We start from the raw sequence: 22,859 nt of genomic DNA, 5'->3' as shown, positions 1-22,859 counted from the left end.
CTGGAAGAGGCTGAAAGAGAAAAGCACGTAAGCTAAAAAGAAAAGGGGAGTAACATTTTAGCCATATGCATGCTCAGCAGTCCAGTGCTTGAGCCAGTTACCTGGCCTTATATGGCAGCATGGATGCTTCCACAACAGCATGTTGAAGGGTGTTCAAAGCTTAAGATTGCTGAATAATCTGGCTAAATTACTTCATCACACAACTGAGCTGCACTTGGGACACTCAAAACAATTCCAAGAACCTAGCTACTGAAGGTACTTTCCTGAACTGCAGTGTCAGGTAACACAGTGCAGCCTGACCACCCACTTACCAGTCTGGTCTTCTACCTGCTGCAAAGAGATATAGTAGGCATCTTTTCCACCCCAACATACTGCCAGTCCAACTACCAGGATGTCTTCAGAGCCTTGGACAGGAAATCCATCATCTTTAACTTGCATCCGCTGAGGAGAACTTGCTAAAGAAATCATTTTAAAGTTACAATTATTAAATGGCATCCATAAATACAGAAGAGATTGGATCCGGAATAACATGCAGTTAAGGCTAAATTTCTTATTTTCATTTTCATGTATAGGGAGAAAAATCCGTGTTTCTTTTGGGGGAAAAAATATCACAGAACCAAACCAATTTAGAATAGCAAAACTTTCTCTTAACAGAAACAACCACTCAGAGAGCATTCCTGCAAAACTCCAGCCTGGCAATCTCTTCAAGAGCTGAAACAGAAATATATTCCCTCCTTCTACTCTGAAGGACATTTCTCATTGCTCTGTCAGGTAAGGAACACTGTTGTTGTTGTTGTTATGGCAATATGACAGCAAAGAATCCAACTCTGCTTAATCTTGTCATTTTAAAGGAAGAGTATTTCTATAAAGCAGCAGCAGCAGCAAACTGCAGCATATGAATACTCCTGTGGAAAAACTGAAACAATACTGTAAGAACCCAGAGACTGATGTGAATTTCACACATGCACATTGAACCTCGGTTAAGAGGCAATCCCACAAGTAACTCCGTGGAGACTCTGAGCAATCTGTACAGTTTACTGCTGGATATATTATTCATTTTAAAAGATCCTAAGATCGTTTCTGACATGGATAAAGGGACTGCACAAGCCAGACACAATGAAACGTTAATGTTTAGATGCTCTCACATACAAACAAGCTGCTAACACTTCATTACTATTAACCAAAGACCTACTAATGAAATGCTTGACCCTAATTCTCCTTCCTCTGCTAAGACTCAGCTGGCAATATCCAATTAATATCAGTAATCGTGATCCTTTTTTTTGCAGTCCCCTTCCTTCTCCACTCCTGCTTTCAGCTGCAGATGCCACCCTGCTGTTCACAAAATAATACCCTGAACATGGAACTGACCTTGCCTGAATTTACCACCGATCGTTGATTTGGGGGACAAAAGACATTTTGTCCTTTCACATGCCACTGAGATGGAGAATCTGCTCTTCTCCTTCCATTCTGCAATAAAAGTCTGGAAAAGTTCTTTGTCGCTTGCTACATCAATGATAGTGAAACTTTCAGCACTTAGGGGAACAAGTGGAAAAACATCCTGAGAGAGCTGCAGTGAAAAGCCTTGGTCTATAGTGGAATCATCTTTTATCTCATCAGTCTCAATTGAGTCTACGCTTCCAAGATTGCCCTGGAGTGTTTTAACCTGCTGCTCTGCATTGTCCTTGCTATTCTGCAGTGGCTGAATCAGCTGCCCTTCATCCATGCAGGTGACTTGTCTCTTCCTTGCAGATGTCACAGGGAGAGAAAAAGAACTCATCCAAAAAAGTTCTTTGCAGGGTGCTGGAGGAATAAACCCATTGTTACTGCCTGGTGGAGGACAGGATGTTCTGTTGTTTCCTCTCAATGGAAGTGTTATGCAGTCTGTTTTCTGAAGACCCAAGTTTTCTCTTTCGTTTTCTTTAACTTTGACAGAGCTTTCCAAACGCTGGCAAGTGGGCACAGGCTCTGGCTGACAACAGCCAGATTCTAAACCTGGATCTTGCTCTTGATTAACAACAGGAGCAATTAACTTTCCTTTCAAACAGGAGCTTACTGAAAGCAGTTCAGTGCCTGAGGCACTAGGCCATTTGTCTAATACATCCTGCAATCCTGGGCTTAGTTCAAATGAGTGGTCAGTCCACACTGCTGGATGGGTTTTCTTGTCTACAGTTTGATGGCTTCTCTGGAGCTTCTCACTTTGATCTCCTACTAAAGCCTTTGGACAAGGGTTACTGTTAGAAATCACTGGGTTTCTTAATCCTGACTGACTGTGAAACATAGAAGGAAGATCTCCCAGAAAAGACGGGGAGTTTGCATGATCTAAAACTTCAACTATTATATCAGAGAATGCTGGAGACACACTGGTAGGCTGCACAGGATCCTCATGCTCTTTCTGATTGCCACTGACATCAAATTTATTCTGAAGAGGCTTTAGGTTCTGCAAAAGACCATCTGGAGGAAGCAAAGCCTCTTGCTTCTCCACAGGGTCCTTTTTGCCAGCTTCCGTGATGTGAGCAGCTGGAAGGTCATTGACATTACCAAAGCTATCATCAAACAGCAAGCTATCACTCATATTCAGGCTTGTTTCAGCGACAGGGTGGCATTCTACTTGTACAGCGTGCTCCTTACCAAAAGGGGAGGTTGCTTTATTAAGGTCTTTAGACACACTCTCTCCTTTCGCTGACTTTTGGGTCTGGAAATCTTGCAGAAAGCTGTGTAGCTGAGAGTCGGTCACTGAGAAATCACTTCCTAAATGGAAACGTGCAGATTCTGCTTCCTTCACTATGGGCTGTAAAGTAAGGCCCCCAGACTCCAACGATTTATTACTGCAGGGCTGAGATGTGGTTTTTGTAATATTATTTGTTGTGATAAGACTCGATAAGCCCAGTTTCCTAAGTGTTGCAGCCAGCTTTTCATCAGGAGCATTATCAGTCCGTGAAGTGCTCAGTTTCTTGGGGATTTCCTGCTGTGGCACTGCGGCCAGCTCTGAACCTTGTATTCCCTGCTGTCCTGTGATTCCAGCTGCTCCCTCCTGTTTTATTAGCATCTCAGTTTGAGTGTCCAACTGGAAGCTATCTTCAAAGTCTCTACAGTCAGAAAACAGATGAGAGAATGGACCATTACGAACTTCACCTGCATTGCAAACACCTCTGGATTTAACTAGAGAGTCTTTAGGATGACTGTTGGCTTTCTGCAATGCTCCAGCTTGTGGCAATACTCCATTGAGTTTCTCATTCCCATTTTGGCCACCATTCTGAATCTGAATACGGCAGGATTTGTCCTCGCCAGGACAAAAATGCAGAGGCTTCTGTATCCTGCTGCCACAATGGACATGGCTGCTTCCAGAGCAGCTAGCAGTTACATTACCATGGACTGTGTCTAAAGCCATCTGCTGCTTACCCATCATCATCTCAGCACATCTTGCATCTGCTTGTATTTGACTCATTTCATTCTGCTTATCATCAGTATTGGTTTTCTGTGTCCTTGCACTGCCAGGTATTACCAGACTTCCTGCAGTACTATGTTTCTCCACATTAATGTGTGCAGTACCCTGCAATGTACCAGGTGCCTGCAAACACACTCTCCCCTTAGGCACACCTTCATTGGTGGTGGTAGGCTCTGGAAATAACTCTTTCATTTTATGTTTCCTCTCAAGGTTCATTTCCCCTGTCTGTACAGAATTTGAGACTTGATGACCTCCAGACCCTGTTTCCATAAACTTCTTACTACTTTGGTCTGAAAAATGATTATCTGTTTTAATGGTGGGGTGGAAAGCAGGTGGCTTTGGTGTGTCTATGGTAAGTGTATTTGAATCTTCAAGAAGTGACCTCTGCAGTTTTGAAGCAGTATTTCTGTTCCTAATCCGGTTTAAATGCACGTCCATGCTTTTTAGCAATCTGGAGACTGAAGACTTTGTTCTCAATGCTGGTGTTTTTGCTTGTTCAGTAGGGAGTTCTGGAATTGCTCTCCCAGAATCCAGCTTGGGTTTGACCGGAGAAACTCTTCCTACATTTTCATTATCTCCACACCTATTTGGCCGTTTCCTAGCACTGCACACAATATCATCACTGCCTTCCTCTGCTCGAGCCTGTCTCCTGCCTGGGAGTTCACTCTCAAATCTAGAGTTTTCTGTACTACTGCTTAGTCGCCTTTTGTGCCCTTTTTTACTAAGGGATAAGTTTCCATTTTGAGAACTGAGGCCATTACAATGTTCAACTCTGCAGCCTTTCTTGTTTAACACCCTCGAAGACTCAGAAGACTGCTCTCCACTCGATCTATGTAGTCTGTCTTCCAGTTCTGGCTCACTGCTGATCACAGAAGATGTATCAGTCTCAAGAAAAGACTCCGGGTTCCATTGTACTCCCATCAGTGCCAAATCCTGCTGGAGAAGTCCCCTGGCTTCCTCCACAATGCGGGAAGCTGCTTCTCTTTCAGTTAAACCTTTCATTCCAGCCATCCAGATGCTGCGCACAGTCCGACGCTCCTCTGCTGATTCTTCATCTTCATCCACAGCCCTACGAACACTATGGGAAAGGTAACAGACAGATGTAAACATTTATGCATAAAATAACAAACAACACAAGGAGATGGCACTATTCTCCCCAGTCCCCTTTCATTTAGTTTCACAGCTTCCTAGCTTCAGAGCAGCACTATATCCAAAATATAATGCACTTAATAGGAAATAACCAGTTATTTCCTATTAACTGGTTCAGTTTTCTATATGTGAATTGATACTGGTTAAAGATATTACTGCCTGTATACCCCAGAAGCATTCCCAGGTTTCCGTGCCCAAGCGTGTACCCCAGATGAGTCCCACCTCCCTCCTAGGAGAAGATTCACGCTCTGAATCAATCCTCCTTCAGGCACTGTTTTCCAAAGCAAGGAAACTTCAGAAGCATGAACCAGACAAGTGTCATGGCACAGTCCAACAAGTACTTGATCAAGGAAGCTTGTCATTGCACCAACATGAAAATCACAAGAGAATCTCAAATGATATACAGTAATAAATCATCATCTCCTTTGATCATACGGTGGAGCCGCCTTTTAGAGGCAGTAAAAAGTCTTCAGAAAGCATTAACAATTCACCCAAGACTGAAAAGAGGAATAAGAAGAAAATTTAGGTCTCACAAACTTATGCTGCAAATAAAAGATGCTTCTATTAATTTCAAAATAATTATGGAATGACTGTGAGCAGTAACAGAGACCTACAAGTTATTTCTAACTAATGCTTGACACCAAGTACCAAAAGGTTGCCACATTATATTACAGGTTTCATCCAGTAATCTTTCACCTGACAAACTCCTTTACTTGACTTGCGTACTTTGTGACTTCTCACCTTTTAAATGGTACTGAATTCTTCAGAGCAGTTGCCACCTCATCAGGACTGGCTTTAGCAAGATCAGCCACGGTGACAAAACCAGCGTTGTAAAGCATCCTCGCACGCTGTGCATTCAGCAGAGACACTCGTACCAGGTCACAAAGCTCCCTGTGAACCCCAAAAGTGAGGCGGCTCTGGAACTGAGAGAGCAACAGCTCCATGTTGTGCCAGCCCAGTCGATTACAGAAAACAGTTACCATTCCTGGAACACAGAATTACAGCAATGCCTTAACTCCAGCTCCAGCTCTACCAAGCTGAATCCATTTTTCCCCCTTATCTGATCTACATTCACTTCCCATTACTTACAGAAACTAACTCATGTTCATTTTTAACTATGACTAGGAGCTGGTCTTGCAGAACTCAATCTCATAGCAGCCTTCCAGTATCTGAAGGGGGGCTATAGGGATGCTGGGGAGGAACTCTTCATTAGGGACTGTAGTGACAGGACAAGGGGTAACAGGTTTAAACTTAAACAGGGGAAGTTTAGATTGGATATAAGGAAGAAATTCTTTACTGTTAGGGTGGTGAGGCACTGGAATGGGTTCCCCATCTCTGGCAGTGTTCAAGAGCAGGTTGGACATGGCGACATGTTTAGTGGGAGGTGTCCCTGCCCATGGCAGGGGGGTTGAAACTAGATGATCTTAAGGTCCTTTCCAACCCCAACTATTCTATGATTCTAATCAAGAATTAACTAGTTTATCAGTGAGGCATAGATTCTGAATGACACTGCTTTTTCAAAGATGCTGATCTTGAAAGTGTGAAGCACATACATATCCTGTAACAGGAGTCTGAGGAATCACACACTGAAGAAGACAGAAAAAGCAGTGATGAGAGGCACTAAGAGAAGCCACAGATCTTTGAGGAAAGCCAGCACTGATGTCCATAAGAGCAGAACTTGGCCTGTAGATCTTGGCCTTCAGTTACTGAGAGCATCACAGGCGGTAGCAAAGTCTGTGATAAAGGTTACGACTGCAGGTCCCAGCAGATGGAAGGTGTTAAAGAGCAGAGAAAGACAGTTTCTTACTCACACATTCCATCTTCAGAATATGAAAATAAGGGAAAGACACACATTTCTGACTACTTTTACAGTGATTAGAGAATACAACTTTTATCATCTCTTAACTGTATGCCATGTCAATAGTTCATTTTACTTCCAAAATTACTTTTGTGAAAATGATGAATACTGGGAATAGAGAATTATGAAACTGCTACAACAAAAAGTTATTTCTACTACCAGAATTAATTTGAACAACTCTGCATCACTTGGTGTGACCTTTTCATTCTGGGGCTTTGACTCATGCTCAACCCACATACAAGGTTTTGCAAATCAAGCTAAAAATGTCTTAAAAATTGAAGACCCACTTATGGAGTAATAGAGGACTTAGGCATGTCTCATCCACATGGTGGGCTGTTACTTTTACTGCTACTCAGCCCTCCTAAGGAAATGAAGTTCAAGGTGACAGCTATCTGTCTTCTTGTTATATGGTGATAAATGACCCAGAAACTACTCACACTGTTTTCAAAACTACAAACTTACACTTTCTGGCCAATTAACATTGCAAACAGGAGAAAGCCATGTTAAGTCTTGGAGACTCCAAACTTTACCCATATTGAAAGGTACTCTTTCCTGATAGAGTAAAGCTTCAGGATGGACTTGTACTTATTTCCACACTTAGTATTGAACAAACCAAATTCTTGCACAGCACACAGATGGCTTCCACAGACCTCAGCATGCTACAGCACTGCTTGATTCCACTCAGCTGGCCCCCTTCCCACAGCACACTCTGTGGTTCCATCTCAAAGCAGGGGCAACCGCAGATGAAGCTATCAAGCTGGAAGTGGTCTTACAAGACTGCTTGTTGTTAGTACCACACTATGACAATCCTATCTGAAAGGAAAGAAAACAGACTAGCCTATGACTGCTGGAGTATTTTGCCCTGACAACTCACCTGCATAGGTGGCAGCAGATTGCTGCAAAGATTGAAGCTGACCACGACTGCAGCCGTATTTCTTTGTCATATCCTTCAAAGGAACCTCACTGATTAAATCCAGAAGGGCAAGACTGGTGAAAAACCTGCAGTAGTAGTACACATGGACATAAAATCATCAACAAGTGCACATTAGTGTACATGGCAAAATGTACCATGACAGCATAGGGCAGAATGGTACTAATAGCATAGCACACAAAAGAAACAAAGAAGGTGGCTTCCAAGAATATCAGCTCAAACATCTTATGCCAGCAGTGTTCTCAGTCCAGAGCAGACCAGATCCAGTCTCTCTGAGCTATCAGCACACTCAGCAAGAGAGCCAGATCCTGGAAACAGATACAAAGCCTGTTCACTCCACATGTTATAGCCTCTAATCTTCACACATTCACACCGATCTGTGGTTACCTTTTGTGGATGGCCATTTGTCTATGCTGTTTCTCTGTTCTAGCGATGATTTTGCCCTTTACAGAGCGAGCCAGAAAACCTTCTTCAATCCCCACCAGCTCAGCCACACGTTTCATTGAGGCAGGCAGCTTCTCCCACAAACAGAAAAACTGGTACCAATCAATTGCGGTCCACTCCTCATACACTGGGGTGACCTAAAGAAAGGAAGACAATGCAAAAACATGTTTCAGAGAGACAAACAGAACAGAGCTCTGGGTAAACAAAAATACAGCCTAGGGAATGTGGTTGGAGCATCCTACACACTACTCAGAGGCACTGAGTCATAACCATGTACCCTGAAGAAAGCAAAAGCTCTTCTAACCTAGTTTTTTCGTATTTGTACTGAGGAGATCTGACTCATATGGGTACTCTAATGATCAAACAATCTGGAATCTTGGTCAGATTGCTCCCTACATCCAAGCCACTAGAAGATGTTTAAGTTCCATCTTTATTTTCCTTTAACAAAACTAAGCCTTATGCTGTTTGTAACAAAACTGACAGCTAGGTATTAAACCCAGTAGCAACCACATTAACCACTGCCACAGCATCTGACAAAGCCAGAGGGATCATAGCCTTCACCAGAACTTGCTGAAGCTTTCATTCACCTGGAGTACAAGAAAACTCAGCTTTGATTAACACTAAGAAAAAAGCCACCCAGAGCATTCAAACACTTTTAGACAGAAAAGCAATTCTGTTATAGCTCAGTCAGCACAGAGTCAGTGTCAGTAAGAGGAGACAAAATGTCTTCATATCTGTATCGATATACTGCAAGATTAATGAGTCTGAAACAACTAATAGTTCTTGGGGAATATTTAACATAACACAGAGTACCAGATGTCTACATAGTTGTAAATCATCCATGTCCCTTCATCTGCTGATAAGAACAAACGCTGTTAAGGTTGCGGATTGTCTCTTGTTGTTTGCTGCTCTTTTTGTTGCAAGTTCTTCTTGACTAGCAAATACTTGCTTAATCCACTTGCCTAAAATATAAGGTGCTGGAATTAAGTTTCCTATTTGTAACAAGTAGAAGATTCAAGCCTTAAAGAATTAAGAAGCATTATAGCAGATGTCCCTTTAGCAGATGTCCCTTAAATTCCCTTTAGCCTATAAGGAACAATTCTTTAAAAAATAAGGAAGAGCCATAAAAACCAATCAAACCCTTGGAAATGAACAGATTTGCAAGAAAGTGTTTCAGGCTAGCTAATGGAGGAGAATCTCAAGAACATTCTGTTCAACAGTGTATTTGACTAAAAATAACATTAGACATGCTGCATTAGACATGGAATGAAAAAGTACAAGGTAGAAAACTCTATTGCCGTCACTGTCTTTGATTTATCAGCCTCATAAAGAGAATTCACTTTATACTTAAGGAAGCTAAAGACAACTATCAAGTTGTGGATGATGACTGTATGATGGACCTCTGGCAGCCATGAATACTAAGATGTTCACTGAAATTCCATCTTGTTCCTTCAGTAATCTTCACATGTTCATGGCTTCCTCTCCAAAGGTCTTAAATAGCATTGCTTAGCTTAAGTGTTTGAGCACATGACCAACTTTGGGACACGTTCCCCTCAAAAGATTTATCATGCTTCTCCCTTTATCCCTGGAAGCATCGCCAGGCAAGTAAACCGAATCAGAGATGAATTTCACTGCTACTGAACTGAAGAAAGGCCCACCCATAGGAATACAGCAGTGTAGTTCTCTGAGGCTTTTTTGTAGGCAAAATAGATGATAGAACCCCAAAGGTTTTCTGAGCCTCCAGAAGTAATCTGTGATACAGCCTGCTGATCCCAAACACACAACAAACCGATTCTGAGTGTCTCAGAAAAATTACCATTATTCTACACACCCAAAATGTACAATGTTCCAAAATCTTTCCAAGTCAGGAGTGGCCACAACGGGCTTAGATGGGAAGAGAGCACCTGCTTCCACAACACAAACTATGGGAGCAGACTAGTTCTGAAGGACATTCAATTTAGAAACTTTTCCTCATGAAAGATGATTCTGTGATTCCATGAGCGAAGCAGGGCACAAAACACCTCCCTACATTCATGGAGCCCTTGAGTTTTGGCAGGACAAAATACAAAACACAGAAGGGGGAACCTACCAGGTAGACAATATGTAGATCATTCTCCAGAACAAAGCTTTTCATAGCTCGCTGCAGGTCAGCAAAGATTTCCATGGCTTCAGTTGGTGAAAGAGAAGAGGAAAGAGTAGCTGAGCCAAGATGTGTTGGATGATAAACCTTCGCTGTGTAAAAAAGAAAACAAAACCACAGAAGAACATTGAAGTGCAAGTTTCTATCTCACTTTCAGGCTGCAAAGTATTTTATAGATATCAATTCTACTCACTTTTCCCAACTGCTTTCTCAAGAAGAAATAGCATATTTTTCCATTCTGAAGGAAAACGGAAACAATAAAGGGTTTAGACTTGCCTAAGTCTAACCCAGCCTTTTTCAGAGGGCTGATCACAAGCTTCTATCCCTCTAACTAGTCAGACTAACAGCTGTGACAACTCTTTGAACCGAAACACTGGAATCCCGTCTGCCATCCTGCCTAGGAGTTATCACTTTTAAGTATTTCTTTCTTAGAAACACAAAATATCTCCTATCATCTTGTCAAAGAGATACAAACTACCTGGAATGGGGATTTTCATGGGGATTACCTGACATTACTGTAAGAGTCTCATCCTTAGCCATTTTAAGAAAAGCAGGAAAAAGTACAACCATGTACACCAAGCAGCAGCTCTAGAAGAGACTTGTGTTCTCTTAGAATTTACTGGTTCTTCTTGAGAAAGACAAAAATCACAGTCTGCAGATAATGGGCAGAAATCCTGCAGTAGAAGTATGCCTGCCTTGTTTAAGGATGTTTTGGGCATTTGTAGACAAGGATGCATCAGTCCCAGAGGTAATAGGCAGAGGGGGCTTCCAAGAACATGCGCATGCACAAACTGTTAAAGCAGGTATAAAGACACCCGTCAGAAAGCTAAAAACTTCTTGAAACACATGAGAACACCAACATTACCTTTCACATCATTGCCAGAGTCCAGAACCTGAATGAATTCATTTTCCAGCAACCAAGCCACGCAAGCCTCAATAGGTCCAGTCTGCACTTTGTCTTGTGCTTTCTCATTTTCCCACTTGCCTTCTTTCAAGCTGGATGCAAGAAGAGTGCAAGAAGCGTAGGTCTTCACATCATCTGGAGTGTTGGCCACTCCCCCCACTATGATCTGTTGAAGACAACTACTTGTTCACATTGACAGAGAAGCACTAGGATGCATCATAGATCAGAGAATCAAAGACACTGATCCATCAGATATCTAAGTTTTAAAGAACCAGTATGAGAGGGGAACATGAGGCAAAGCAACTGCCAACTTTTAAGCAAGGTTTTCTTTCTTGGCAAGAACTTAAAACACCTTAGATAGAAGTAAAAGGACTAAGCTATGGGAAAGAATGAATTATAAAATCTTATTTTGATAGCAGACATACATATACTATCAATTTAGATTTGAGACTTTGCCTTGCCATTTTGCTTAGCCAACATTGTGAAATCCTTTTAAAAGGTTAGAACACAAACTGCAATCTTCTGAAGACAGAAAGCAAAGCAGAAAGGAGGAGTTCTCCCAAGGCTCTTCAGCATACTGAAGTTTGCTCTTAACAAACGGGCTATACCCCACTATTGTTGTCCTGATTGAAAGTGATTTTTTTTCTCTGGATTTTGTTATCTTTTTGGTTCATAACTGTTTTTTCTTTCCAAGTCAGTGCCATATGTGTATCTTTCTAGAGCTAGCAAGGTGTTTAAATAAGAACTTTCTTTCATGGTTTCAATGGATTTGTTTCATGTTATAAATCAACACTACCAAAAAGGAACCCCCATCTTTTAGATGGCTCTTAGGTAGAAAAATGCCTTTAGAAATTCCATTGGTCTGCTAAAAATTCAAAATCTATGCAATCACAACCAAGTTCTAAGTGCCACAGCAGCTTTCACAAGGCAGTAGAAGTAGTACAGCAAATGAGCTGTATTTAAAGAGCCTAAGCTCAGTTCAAGACCAAAAGCAGCTCTGGAAAAGGAGATAAGCTCACATATGTGGAAAAAAAAGATCCCTCTGGCCCTTTTTACTCCTGTAGGAACTCTACAGAGGAGAGCAGGCTAGAGGGAGCAGATCAGGCACCACACCTGCCTGTTCACCAAAAATCTACTTACAAAACTTCAATCATTTCTGTGCAAAAGAGGTAGATAAGTTGAGGAAGGAAATAAGGAACCTTCCAAAGTTCTACAAATATCATAATGGCCCGATTCAGTCTACAAAGTCTCCAGGATCTGTAGTTTACAAGCATCTCTCAGTTAACACAGACAGGTCACATCTGCAGAGTGATGCTTCATCCAGTGTGTGCAGTTTACATGCAGACAAAAGAAACTTCCACCATCAGGATTAATAAAACTCACAATATGTGTGGAACAGGGTGACCAGAAAAACAGGGGCTCCCCCATCCCTGGCAGTGCTCAAGGCCAGATTGGATGGGGCTTGGAGCAACCTGCTCAAGTGGAAGGTGTCCCTGCCCATGGAAGGGGGTTGAACTGGATGAGCTTTAAGGTCCCTTCCAACCCAAACCATTCCATGATTGTGTGATTATTTCTGCCTGAAGTCTGAGCATATGTAAATGCAATAGCAAAGCTTAGTAACCCTTGTTCGACTGTGCTCAAGTAATACGCAGCAAGCAGAGACTGAATCATATCAAACAAAATGCTGAATATTTAAGCAAGCTGGGCATACCCAAGTAATTTTCTTCTGAAGCTGCTTGGGTTGACAAGGGAGGAAACAGAAGAAAAAGAAAGTGCACAGAAAACATTTCATGGTCTCACAAAAAAACCCACCCAGTTCTAACCCCTCTCCGCATGTCCTATACCTCAAGTATTGCTCTTTTCATGCTAGAAGCAACACCTTCCCCTTCTCTTCTAAACAAACAACTGCGAACAGGCTTGAGAGATCCCTGAAGCAGAGCAGTTCCTTTTGATCTTTCTGAGGGCTTGCAAACTAAAATGCTCTCACCTACGAGGAAAAACAAGAATAAGCAAACAAACAATGACCTTCTTATCCCATCTTGGCAGTGTAATAGCTTTTCATCACAGACATGTTAATGGAATGGAAAACCATAGGTATTATTTAAAAAGCTGAACACCAAAAAAGAGAAACTCCTTTGCAACTTTGAACAGTGTGTATCCCTTGCTATGCCAGAACTCCACAGAAGCATAATACTTTCAGAACTAAAAGCAGAGCAAACTTAGAAGTTACATTATGCTGGTCAGGGTCTTGCCAAATCACCTAAGGAGATTCCACAGCCTCTCTGCTCATCTGTTTTGCTGCTGAACTATTCTATGATTCTATGAACAACTATCACTTCTTGTTCTGGAATGGACTGGAACCATAATATCCAGTGGCATCAATTTTTCTTCTATGCTACATTATTAAACTGAAAAGATTCCCAAAAAGCAAGAAGAAAACATAAAAGCTGAACAGCACTTTAACAGCTTGGTTAAGTCAACCAGCTTCCTGAGCTGAAATAACACAGACACCAAAGTAATTCAGAAATCCAAAGTTATTAATCTAAGTAACTATGCATCCTCTGAACTTTCATATATGCACATATACCTACACACACATATCTTAAGTATCCTAAATAGATACTTAAGATCTTGAGTATCTTAAGTATCCTGAATAGTTTCCACTGAAAATACATCCAAATATACCTTACCTGAAAATTCTCTCAGACATCATTAAGAGAATCTCTTAACTACCCATGGAAAATGCAGCGCCATATAAAGGAGATCTTTTCAACAAAGCCATTACAGAGGGTTTACTGTGTGGTGTCTGCCCATGGCAGGGGCTTGGAACTGGATAATCTTAAGGTTCTTTCCAACCCAAACCATTCTATGATTCTTTGAAACTAGGTCCCTGGGAGATCTAGCCTAGTAAAATGTTTTGCCAGTTGGCACAGGATAAATGACTTATGGGTAGGACAAGCTTGCCTTTGACTAAGAAGAGAGCATTAGATATGATTAGCTGTACAATAAATGCCATGATAGGCTTCTGACAGCTACTTGAGATTTAAGTGCACACTGTCTGAACACCAAGGTACTTTTGGTAGTGGATATCTCAGTAAGATCCTAGGAATGTTAAGCTATGATAAAACCATAGCTGTGGTAATGTTACCGTAATGAGCAAATCCAGAGGTAATGAAAACACAACTGCACTTTAATGAACAGAATAAATAGCACAAATGCAGTGTAGGTGAGTAACAGAATAGAGCTTAAACAGTATTACATGAATGAATTACAGAATGAAAGGCATGCTCAGAGCACGTGTCTCTGGGATCTTTTTTATCCTGCCAGGTGAAACTTTTAACATCTATTGACCAGGTATTTTTGCCAGAGCTGAGAGTACAGAAGACAAACTGCCTTAAGCACTGTTCTGTGAAAGTAAAGCTTATTTTGATTGCAGCAATAAAGAACGTTCCCTTGTTACATAGTTGGGTTCTGATATGACCTCCAATTCCCTCTAAAAGCACTGACTCTTCAGTGTGATAAATGTAAGAGAAGACGGGTATCCACTTGACTCTACTTTATCTGACAGTCATTCAAGACTTGGAGGAAACTCTTTCCCAAGATGCAACTCAGAACTTAAAGCCAGTAATTGCAACCTAATGAACAGTGTATGTGTGCTTTTGGGGAGGAGGGGAGGGAAGGAACTAAGCTACTTGAAGAACCCTTATTGACCATTTCAGATGAGATGGGAAGTCTAGGTTACCATTAGATGAGACGAGCACCAGAAAACTTTGGCTATCTACTCAGAGAACTCCATTAAAAGCAAAAAAAGGCCCTATTATATTTCTAAGTTGCGTTCAGGGATTGCGAACAGCTTTATCTATTTCACCTTGGGAACACGACAGTTTTGGTGAACACAAAAATAACCCAATTTCATTCTCTAAAATGATGGGTTTAAATTTCCATCAAATTAGAAAAAGCAAAAAAAAAATCAAAACCTGAGACAATCCAACACTACAATGTTCGAGGAGAGGGGAAAATCAACCCAACAGCATTTCTCTGCTGTCGGTCAGCTGAATTTCATACCCACATAAGGCATTTTTTCCAGCTGAAGTTGCTATCCTCCAGTGTCCCTACTCTGTGAAAGAGCAGCAGCTGGTAATGTAGCTTTGTGTTCTCTCCAAAAGACTCGGTTAATTTACGAAGATCATCAGCATAAACTCAAGTGATCACAGTGCAAAACACAGACACATCACAACTGTCAAAAATGGGCTCCAATTATTGTATCTTGAAGGGGGGGGGGGAGAAACTTCAAGAAATAATGTAATTTTACTCAAATGACAAAACCTGTACAATTTCAGAATACAGCATGCAGCTGCCTTTTGCTTTAACACATGGGGATAGCTCCCAAAGATATAGGTCGCAAAATGCTCTGTTGCTACGCTACTCCAGCAAAAATAGAAAGTGAAATGTAAGAACAGTCTGCTTACACAGGGTTCCAGCAAGCACCAATCACACCATCAGTAGGGCAAATCTCACTTCCCGCTTCTGTTAAGCTTCTGATTCCCTGTTTATACTTGTATAATTGAACTTTTCCAAATATCATCCATGAAGACAAATTTCCATTGCAAATTAAAATAGCTGGCAGGATTATTTTGTTGAACATCAACCAGTGCCGCTGTATGCATGAAGACCCCATGTTATCCACAAACCACTGCTCTTCTTCCCCTGCTTCACTGTTGCATTGCTACTTTCAAGATCCAGGTTTAGTGGTTATGGTTTAGTGGAAGTTGAAGAAACCCAAATAAGAACTTCAGACAACAAAGGAAGTTTTCAGATTCTAGTTGTAGACTTTAAGTGCATTTCTTACATTTTAGGCCTGTGAAATAAGAGTTCACCATAAATATTTTCACTGAAACCGTAAATGCTTTAGTAAACTGACCATGGATCATGGATCCCAGACCAAGGTTTCCAGAACTAAGGCAAATGAACAGCACAGTCTTAGAAGCTAAAAAGTATTCAATCAGAAAATAGCCCATTCCTGAAGTAACTGACATGTAAATACCAAAGTCTCATGCAGTCAAAAGAATCCCCTGGGAATTACTTTTTTTTTCCATTAATACCAAACAAATTCATCTTGATTAACTTAATCATACTGAATACCAAAGGAATTCATCATGATCAACAACTAATTGCAAAGCACTGCACTGGATTTAAGCGGGTTAACGCTGTTCTTAGAGAACGTTAATAAAGCCTCTGCTTACCCTCTGTGTCTACTCCTTTCCTGCCAGCCCTTCCAGCCATCTGCTTGTAAGTGAGAATGTCCAGCAGTCTGCCACCAAACATAGGAGTTCGGATAATAACTCGGCGTGCTGGCAAATTCACTCCAGATGAGAGCGTGGAGGTTGCTGCTAGGACTCTGATCAAGCCCTGGCGAAAGGCTCCTTCAATGATGTCCCGTTCCTCAAAAGTAAGACCTGAGGAGAGATGAATTTTAGTGAATCTAGAAAAGGTGAGACTGCATTTAAGAGCTTATAATATTACTGAGCAGCAAGGGGAAGAACAAAGTGAATGAATATTTGCCTTTCAGTGTTAGGAACAGGACTTACAACACCAAATCAGTTGACTTCTTTCAAACTGTAAGTGAAGCAAAACTTCACCAGGAAGTTTTTATTATTCAACTGACAGTAACAGCTATAAACTAGCTTTTCTAAGGTTCTTGTACACATCATAACAAGATGAGCAACTATCTATTCCATATCTACAAGCAGTGCAAGTGAGGGAGAAAGAAAGAAAACAAAAAGAGGCAAACTGGATGTAAGAAACAGTAGGAAACTAGGAATTAGTCATTTGCCATCCTAAACCTGGAATCCTCCTTCATTGTTTCCATTCTAGGTTAGAGGTCTAATACGTATCTTACTACATTTCCTCGAGGGCTTCAGGCCAATTTTATTCTTGAGAAAGAAATCCACACTCAAGCATTTGGAATTACTTACACTACATATTCAATGCCATAGATAGTGTTCTCTCCTCCAGAGTCAGTCTCTCAGCGGATCAACAGGTCACATACACTAGTGCCAACTTAAGTAAGAAATAGAAGACCTAGCCAGAAACGTTTGCAGCGCATGCTCTTTTTATTTATGCTTTCATTGTTATACTTCTTCTATTTACTCATCTATTTCAGTATGAAGTGGAGGAAAACTGCTCTGAAATACTCTGGCAGCTTTAGGGACAAGTTGAAAATGCCTGGGCTGCAAATCAGCTGATTTTTCACAAAAAATAAAAAATTAAGTTGTGTTTAAAAAGTTGCTGTTACTCAACATAATCAAGAGAAGATTTATCATAGCAATGAGTGAATTCAAGTCTTAGGCTTCAATAAAACAATTTCAAGCTTACCTCCAACTGTGAGGTTCTTGAAGCATTTTAATTCACTCACAAGCTACAGAAGGCTTCAAAAAGCAGCTGGTAAATTACTGATAACTACAGCAAAAAGAACCCGTAATACTTGACCATCAAGGCCAAGAGATTCAGGAATACCTGCGTGATGAAATGCCACCCCCCATGGCAAAGTACATTGGAGCACAGAGTCCAGGCCTGAGACAGAACGCTTTAACTGATCCAGAACCTCATCGATCCCTTCTCTGTCCACAGCCACTGGGGCCAGGGTTGAGTTTTTTCCAGAACCTTGAGATAGAAAATACATTTATAGTTTCTATTAAAATTAATTTTCATTCAAGGCACTGTGCATTTCGCTTCAGTCTTCTATCAACTACATTTCTCTTACTCTCAGCCTGTTGCAAACTGTAGAACTCCCTGGCAATGATGTCTGCCAGCTTCTCACACCAGTTCTTGGACGGACAGAAAAGCAGGACTGAATGGCCACCACAAACAGTCTCATAACACAGGCTCACGACATGGTCTTCATCTCCCTGAATTGAGACAAAATATTGTCAATGCACTCGCACACTGAATGGGGCTTGCAAATGCTGTCATTCTTCCGTGTCACAGTATGAATCTTCTACTTCAAGTCATAAAGGGGAGCAAACAAAGAAGATGGAGCACTGTTTCTTAGCTTCTCTCTGCTTTTGGAAGTCCAAGCACCAGTATGACCACATTGTTAAGGACAGCCCTAAATCTGCCTCTTGCTTTCATAGCTCTGTTTCTGAATGAAGGCCACACTGCACAAAAAAAATCACTGCAACCTCTGTATCATGGCTTACAGAAGTGATGAAGAACAAGGAAGAGGCCCAAGGGAAAACATTCCTCTGCAATAACTAAGAAAGACTTATCAACTAGGAAGTCTGAACTAAAAGCATGAGATTTAGGAGCTTAAGCATACCCAATAAGATGCATGCAGCAAGCACTGCTGACCAAAGAGTGCAAATGGAAGGCTTTTATGGATACTTACATAGATGTGCATGCAAACCCCTACTGTTCTCATCTTGCCTTTTAGGTTTTAAGATTCTAACAGAGTGCCTGCAACTGATCTGTTTTGGTTGGCTAAGCCAGATTCTCTTCCAGAAAAAAAAAAATGAGGAAGAGAAAAATGTAGGTGTACAGTAAGAAATAAAAAGCACTAAAATGCAAATGAAAACAGGGGAGCAATGGCAGGAACTGCATATACACAGCAAAAGATTGGTAAGGATTCAGCCAAATTCAGCAGAATTGGTGAGGTCAAGTTCCCTCTCCTGGTTCAGTCTAAGGCACAGAAGTCTGCAGGTCCAGTGACAGATTTCAAGCCCAAGAGGATCATCTGGTCTTATAAAATAAGCTGGCTCCCTTAAACCATTGAGTCATGAGCCTAGTTTACTTCTTTCTCTCACTTAATTTAGTACCTACCCAAAGCAACTGCTTCAAAAAACAGCCAGAAAAGGAGATGCAACACCACCTTCTCAATATGACCTCGAAAGCAACCTTCCAGATATTCTTGTCACAACTGTTAACCTTTTGCTTTGAGGTTATTTTTATTTTGCTGTGCCACCCAGCTACTGGCAGCAGAATGATGGTGCACCACGAAACTGTGTGCCAAATATTCCAAAGTACTGCTCACATTCAGCCCATATCATCCAATTACTACACTAGTATTACACAAAGCAGTTGGAAGGACTGAGGAGAGAACTCGCCCTTCAAGACTCCACAGAAAAGGAGCCTACAATTAGGAAGTGCAAATTTCCCTTTTCTACCCATTTGGTTCTTCCAAATCATTACAGTATTTTACCCATAACTTATCATATCTTTTTCAAGTGCACAAAACAGTTAACTACTGAAAGCAGATTCAGAAGAATCAGGGTCGACATCTGCCTTAATGACAAAATTAGATCATTTAGGAGTTTAACATAAGCAGGTTCAATACTAGATTTTAATGCAAATATATTCTCCCAACGATTAATGCAAATTCCTTGGCCCAACCAAGAAATATTTTCAGTTATGAAAGTGAAGTGGATTACAGGACACAAGACAGGGTGGTAAGGGAAAAAAACAAACCCTTTGTACCCGTCACATGCTCAGAAACAAGATAACTGCAGTCAACTTTGCCTTCAAGTCAGAGTCAAGAAACTTCATGCGTGTGAGTGTGTTTTGGTTTGGTTTTTGTTTAAATCAGGAGAGGACAAAAACCCCAATTTTGTTCTCAGTTTAAGCATACAATCTGTGAAGTAAACAATGAAGTTGGGAATGTCATCTATTACCAAAAGAAACCAATTAAAACCGTACCAGTATCTGTCTGTTTAACATTAGCCGTATAAAAGTTGTTATTCCAAAGCCACTGCTCAGTTTTGTTACCTTCAGCTGAAGCTTGGGCTGGAATTCTCGCACTAAATTCATGGAGGAGTCATAAATGTTGCTGCCAATTTTCACCCACTCTTTGAGGGGCACAGGCCGAAAATCTGTACAGTAGAGCTCTGCATCTAACCATGAGGCTAAGAGTCCCAAGTTAGGGAGGGTAGCACTCATGCCTATTATCTGTATCCCGCCAGATTCTGGACTGGTCATCTTCACCTGTCTGGAAGTGGTTAAAAGAACAAGAAAGTTAGTGACAGCACAGGCTCCTGTCCTGGAAAACAGGATTCAGAAAAGCTAACTGAATCTACTTCCTTCCAGCGGCTAAAGTGCAAAGCTGTTTCATTCAACATCTCGACAAAGAAACAAGACATACTCTATTCTTAGCAAACACATGTCAGGTCATGCATTGGTAACAAAATAATACAACTTTTTATCATCTTGAACCTAAACTTGAAGCTTCTTTAGGTAACAACAGCCATAAACTGACTACATATTTGGAGAAAGTGGAAACAAACAAATAAATCAACTATTTCCTTGACATACACAAAAACATGGAAAAAAGGAATCAATAGAATAGCTAGGGTTGGAAAAGACCTTAAGATCTTCTAGTTCTAACCTCCCTGCCATCAGCAGGGACACCTCACACTAAATCATGTCACCCAAGGCTCTGTCCAACCTGGCCTTGAGCACTGAATGGTTCTTTCTAAGCTTAAATGCCTTAATTAAAACACTTCCATTTGTTTCAATTTCAGAACAAATAATACTCAACTAAGGTCTTCCTGGAGTTGGGAACCAAAGCCCTTAGTTCAGCAAGGAAGCAAGCAGCTTCAGTTCTCAAAGTGCTGAACAGCAGCTTCCACTAAAGGCAGTGAGAAGTAATGGACTCTTAACAGATCTGAAAACAACAAAACCTTAATTTAGGTGCCCAGATCTATATTTCAATTCAGGCTTTTACATCCACACAATGGGGGGGGGTTATGCTCCCAAGCCTACATTTGAAAACTCCTCATTTGTATTGCACTGAGCCACAAATTGAGACTTTAAAAAACGAAAATGTCTGACAAATCACTGTGAGCTCAGAAATAACTTGAACCTTCCTTACAAGATCCAGGTAATCTTAGCAAAGATAAAGGAAAAAAGACTACTCAGAAGCTACAGTAGATGAGACAGAAAAAAGGAGGATGTGGAGAAGCAGACTCTGTGATCCAAGCTCTTCAAGCATTTGTTAGGACAGCTCTGCCATCTAGGTTGAAGATTTTCCCCCCTACAGCTCCACAACACACTCTTTGACTGGGAAATAGAAAGATCCACTGCAGAATTCTGACTGGCTCTGCAGAAGCCTCATGGAGAAGCAAAGCACACACACTGGCAATGGCCATCAGATGATATCCTCTTGGTGAGAAGACACAGCCTTATACTTCAGTGGGATGTCCAGCTAACCACTTAAAAAACTCTTAAAGGCACTGGTCACTCTGATAATCAGTCAGGCTGAACAGTGTTTAAAGAATTTGGATAAAGGAAAGCAGCAAAGACTTGGGAGGACATTTGAGATAAAACATGGTCGCCAACTCCAGGAATCTCAAGTGGATTCCAAAACCAAACTAGCAGCCACCTCCTTTGTGTCTGTAAGTGGTACAGGGAACCAGTGCCAACTTGACCATAACAAAGAGGTGCTGAATTTGGGCATTTGGGCCTATATGATGAAGGCTGAAGTACTGTGTCTTCCCAGGAACATTCCTTGATACATCTGTCCCTTTTTCCCTGACAAATGTTTTCTCCCTTCTGCTTTTTCAGTGCAAGGGATGAAAGCAGAGAGTGGACTTCACCTGTGCTGCAGCTGCATGATAAGCCAAGGTAAAAGGAGTGGCAGCCACTCACACAGCTCTGAAGTGTACTGGATTGCAGGACTTATGGGCACAATATGAGAAAAAGTCAGAGGTGATTAAATGCAGAACATTGCTGGATCCTGGAAATCAGGATAGGAAACACTGGCTAACATGTCTGCTGGAGAGCCAGTGTAGAAATGGCAGTTCCTCCAGCACTAAATAGGTAGTCTGTGCTTAGCCAAGCACTGGCACAACTCCAGACAGGAAGCGACAGAGAAAACTGGCAAAATCTGGCTTTTAGCTCTAAGGAAACAGTTGATTTTGACTTTCTCTCAGCACCACCAACAAAGGTTAAGAAGCTTGATGCACCATCTCCTCTATGTGACTTTGTCAGTGGTTGAGCACTATGGCAGTTTGGTGCTGGGAATCTAGATTCTGAATTCTTAAAAGCCTCTAAAGCTCTTCTGAAACACCAAATCTGTTCTCCAGTGTCCAGTCAGTTGTGCTAAAGGCAAGAAACCATGAAAGCACTATGATAGCACATGACACTAAAGATCATCCTGAGCAGTGCTACCTAAGCAGACTACTGGCACATCCTCTCAAGTCTTCTGATCAGTTCACCACTGACAAGTTAACAGCATGCTCACTCTTCCACAGTACCTGACCACTTCAGCAGTATAAATACCCCATTCCATGAAACACTGAAAGATGAAGCAGAGCAAGTTCGCTGGCAAAAACATTAAAAGAAATCCAGGCTTGGGGTTTCTGTTTTACATAAGTAGGCTAAAAAAAGTAAATGAAAGCTTCAGCCTTATTTCTTTTCCTGAGAGAATGAATCCCATGGCAGCACACAAATTGAAAGCCATGAGGACAAGAGGTTTTGACTACAATGGCAGGCCCCTGAGAGGTGGTAGGATGAGACTCTAATAACCAAAATAGGTCACCGCTCTCAGAAAACCTGGAGCTAACCCAAATTTCCTGTCACCTATAGAACAGAATATTTAGAACCACCCATAATTTAGCATTAAGAGACAAACATCTTGGTGTACCCACCGTTTTGCAACCTTCTCTGTAACATATCTAACTTTGGTCAGGAGGAGTTCCAGCAGATATCCTCGATGAGAGTCTCCCAGCATGTGCAACTCATCCACAACCACCACTCCTGATAAAGAGAAGCACTCAGGTTATATTTGACAAACTGACAAACTAAGAACAGATAGCCTCTTTCCTTTCTGATTCCACATGATGAACTGAAATTTATATCCACAAATGCAGCTGTGCTTACTAAGACCACTTCCTTCTGTCACTGATGCTTCTGAGAGAGGCAAATTATGACCAATGTCATGGCATTTCACCCTCCCACCCCAAAAACCTCTTACACACACAGCCAGCTCTTACAAAA

The 22,859-nt window shown here is 41.3% G+C and overlaps 1 protein-coding gene across 3 annotated transcripts in view; it reads right to left on the bottom strand.

Moving 5' to 3' along the window:
* POLQ (DNA polymerase theta) overlaps positions 1-22,859 on the bottom strand; it is a 54,565-nt gene that overhangs the window by 20,990 nt on the left and 10,716 nt on the right. For all 3 annotated transcript variants that reach the window (XM_061454231.1, XM_061454229.1, XM_061454230.1), the window contains 13 exons: positions 22,511-22,619; positions 19,632-19,851; positions 17,635-17,779; positions 17,388-17,534; positions 16,115-16,327; positions 12,716-12,858; positions 10,833-11,037; positions 9,917-10,059; positions 7,771-7,964; positions 7,327-7,451; positions 5,336-5,579; positions 1,369-4,523; positions 312-455 (listed from right to left, as the gene is read on the bottom strand). In XM_061454231.1, coding sequence (XP_061310215.1) covers positions 312-455; positions 1,369-4,523; positions 5,336-5,579; positions 7,327-7,451; positions 7,771-7,964; positions 9,917-10,059; positions 10,833-11,037; positions 12,716-12,858; positions 16,115-16,327; positions 17,388-17,534; positions 17,635-17,779; positions 19,632-19,851; positions 22,511-22,619 — 5,187 coding nt within the window. The remainder of the gene's footprint in view (positions 1-311; positions 456-1,368; positions 4,524-5,335; positions 5,580-7,326; positions 7,452-7,770; positions 7,965-9,916; positions 10,060-10,832; positions 11,038-12,715; positions 12,859-16,114; positions 16,328-17,387; positions 17,535-17,634; positions 17,780-19,631; positions 19,852-22,510; positions 22,620-22,859) is intronic.

This window comes from Pezoporus flaviventris, unplaced genomic scaffold (genome assembly GCF_033815535.1).
Source record: "Pezoporus flaviventris isolate CSIRO_AGI_PZ_B2104156 unplaced genomic scaffold, CSIRO_AGI_Pfla_v1 ptg000015l, whole genome shotgun sequence".
NCBI classification, from domain to species: domain Eukaryota; kingdom Metazoa; phylum Chordata; class Aves; order Psittaciformes; family Psittacidae; genus Pezoporus; species Pezoporus flaviventris.
The sequence above is the reverse complement of the archived record's forward strand: the minus strand, read 5'-3'. Positions and strand labels throughout refer to the sequence as shown.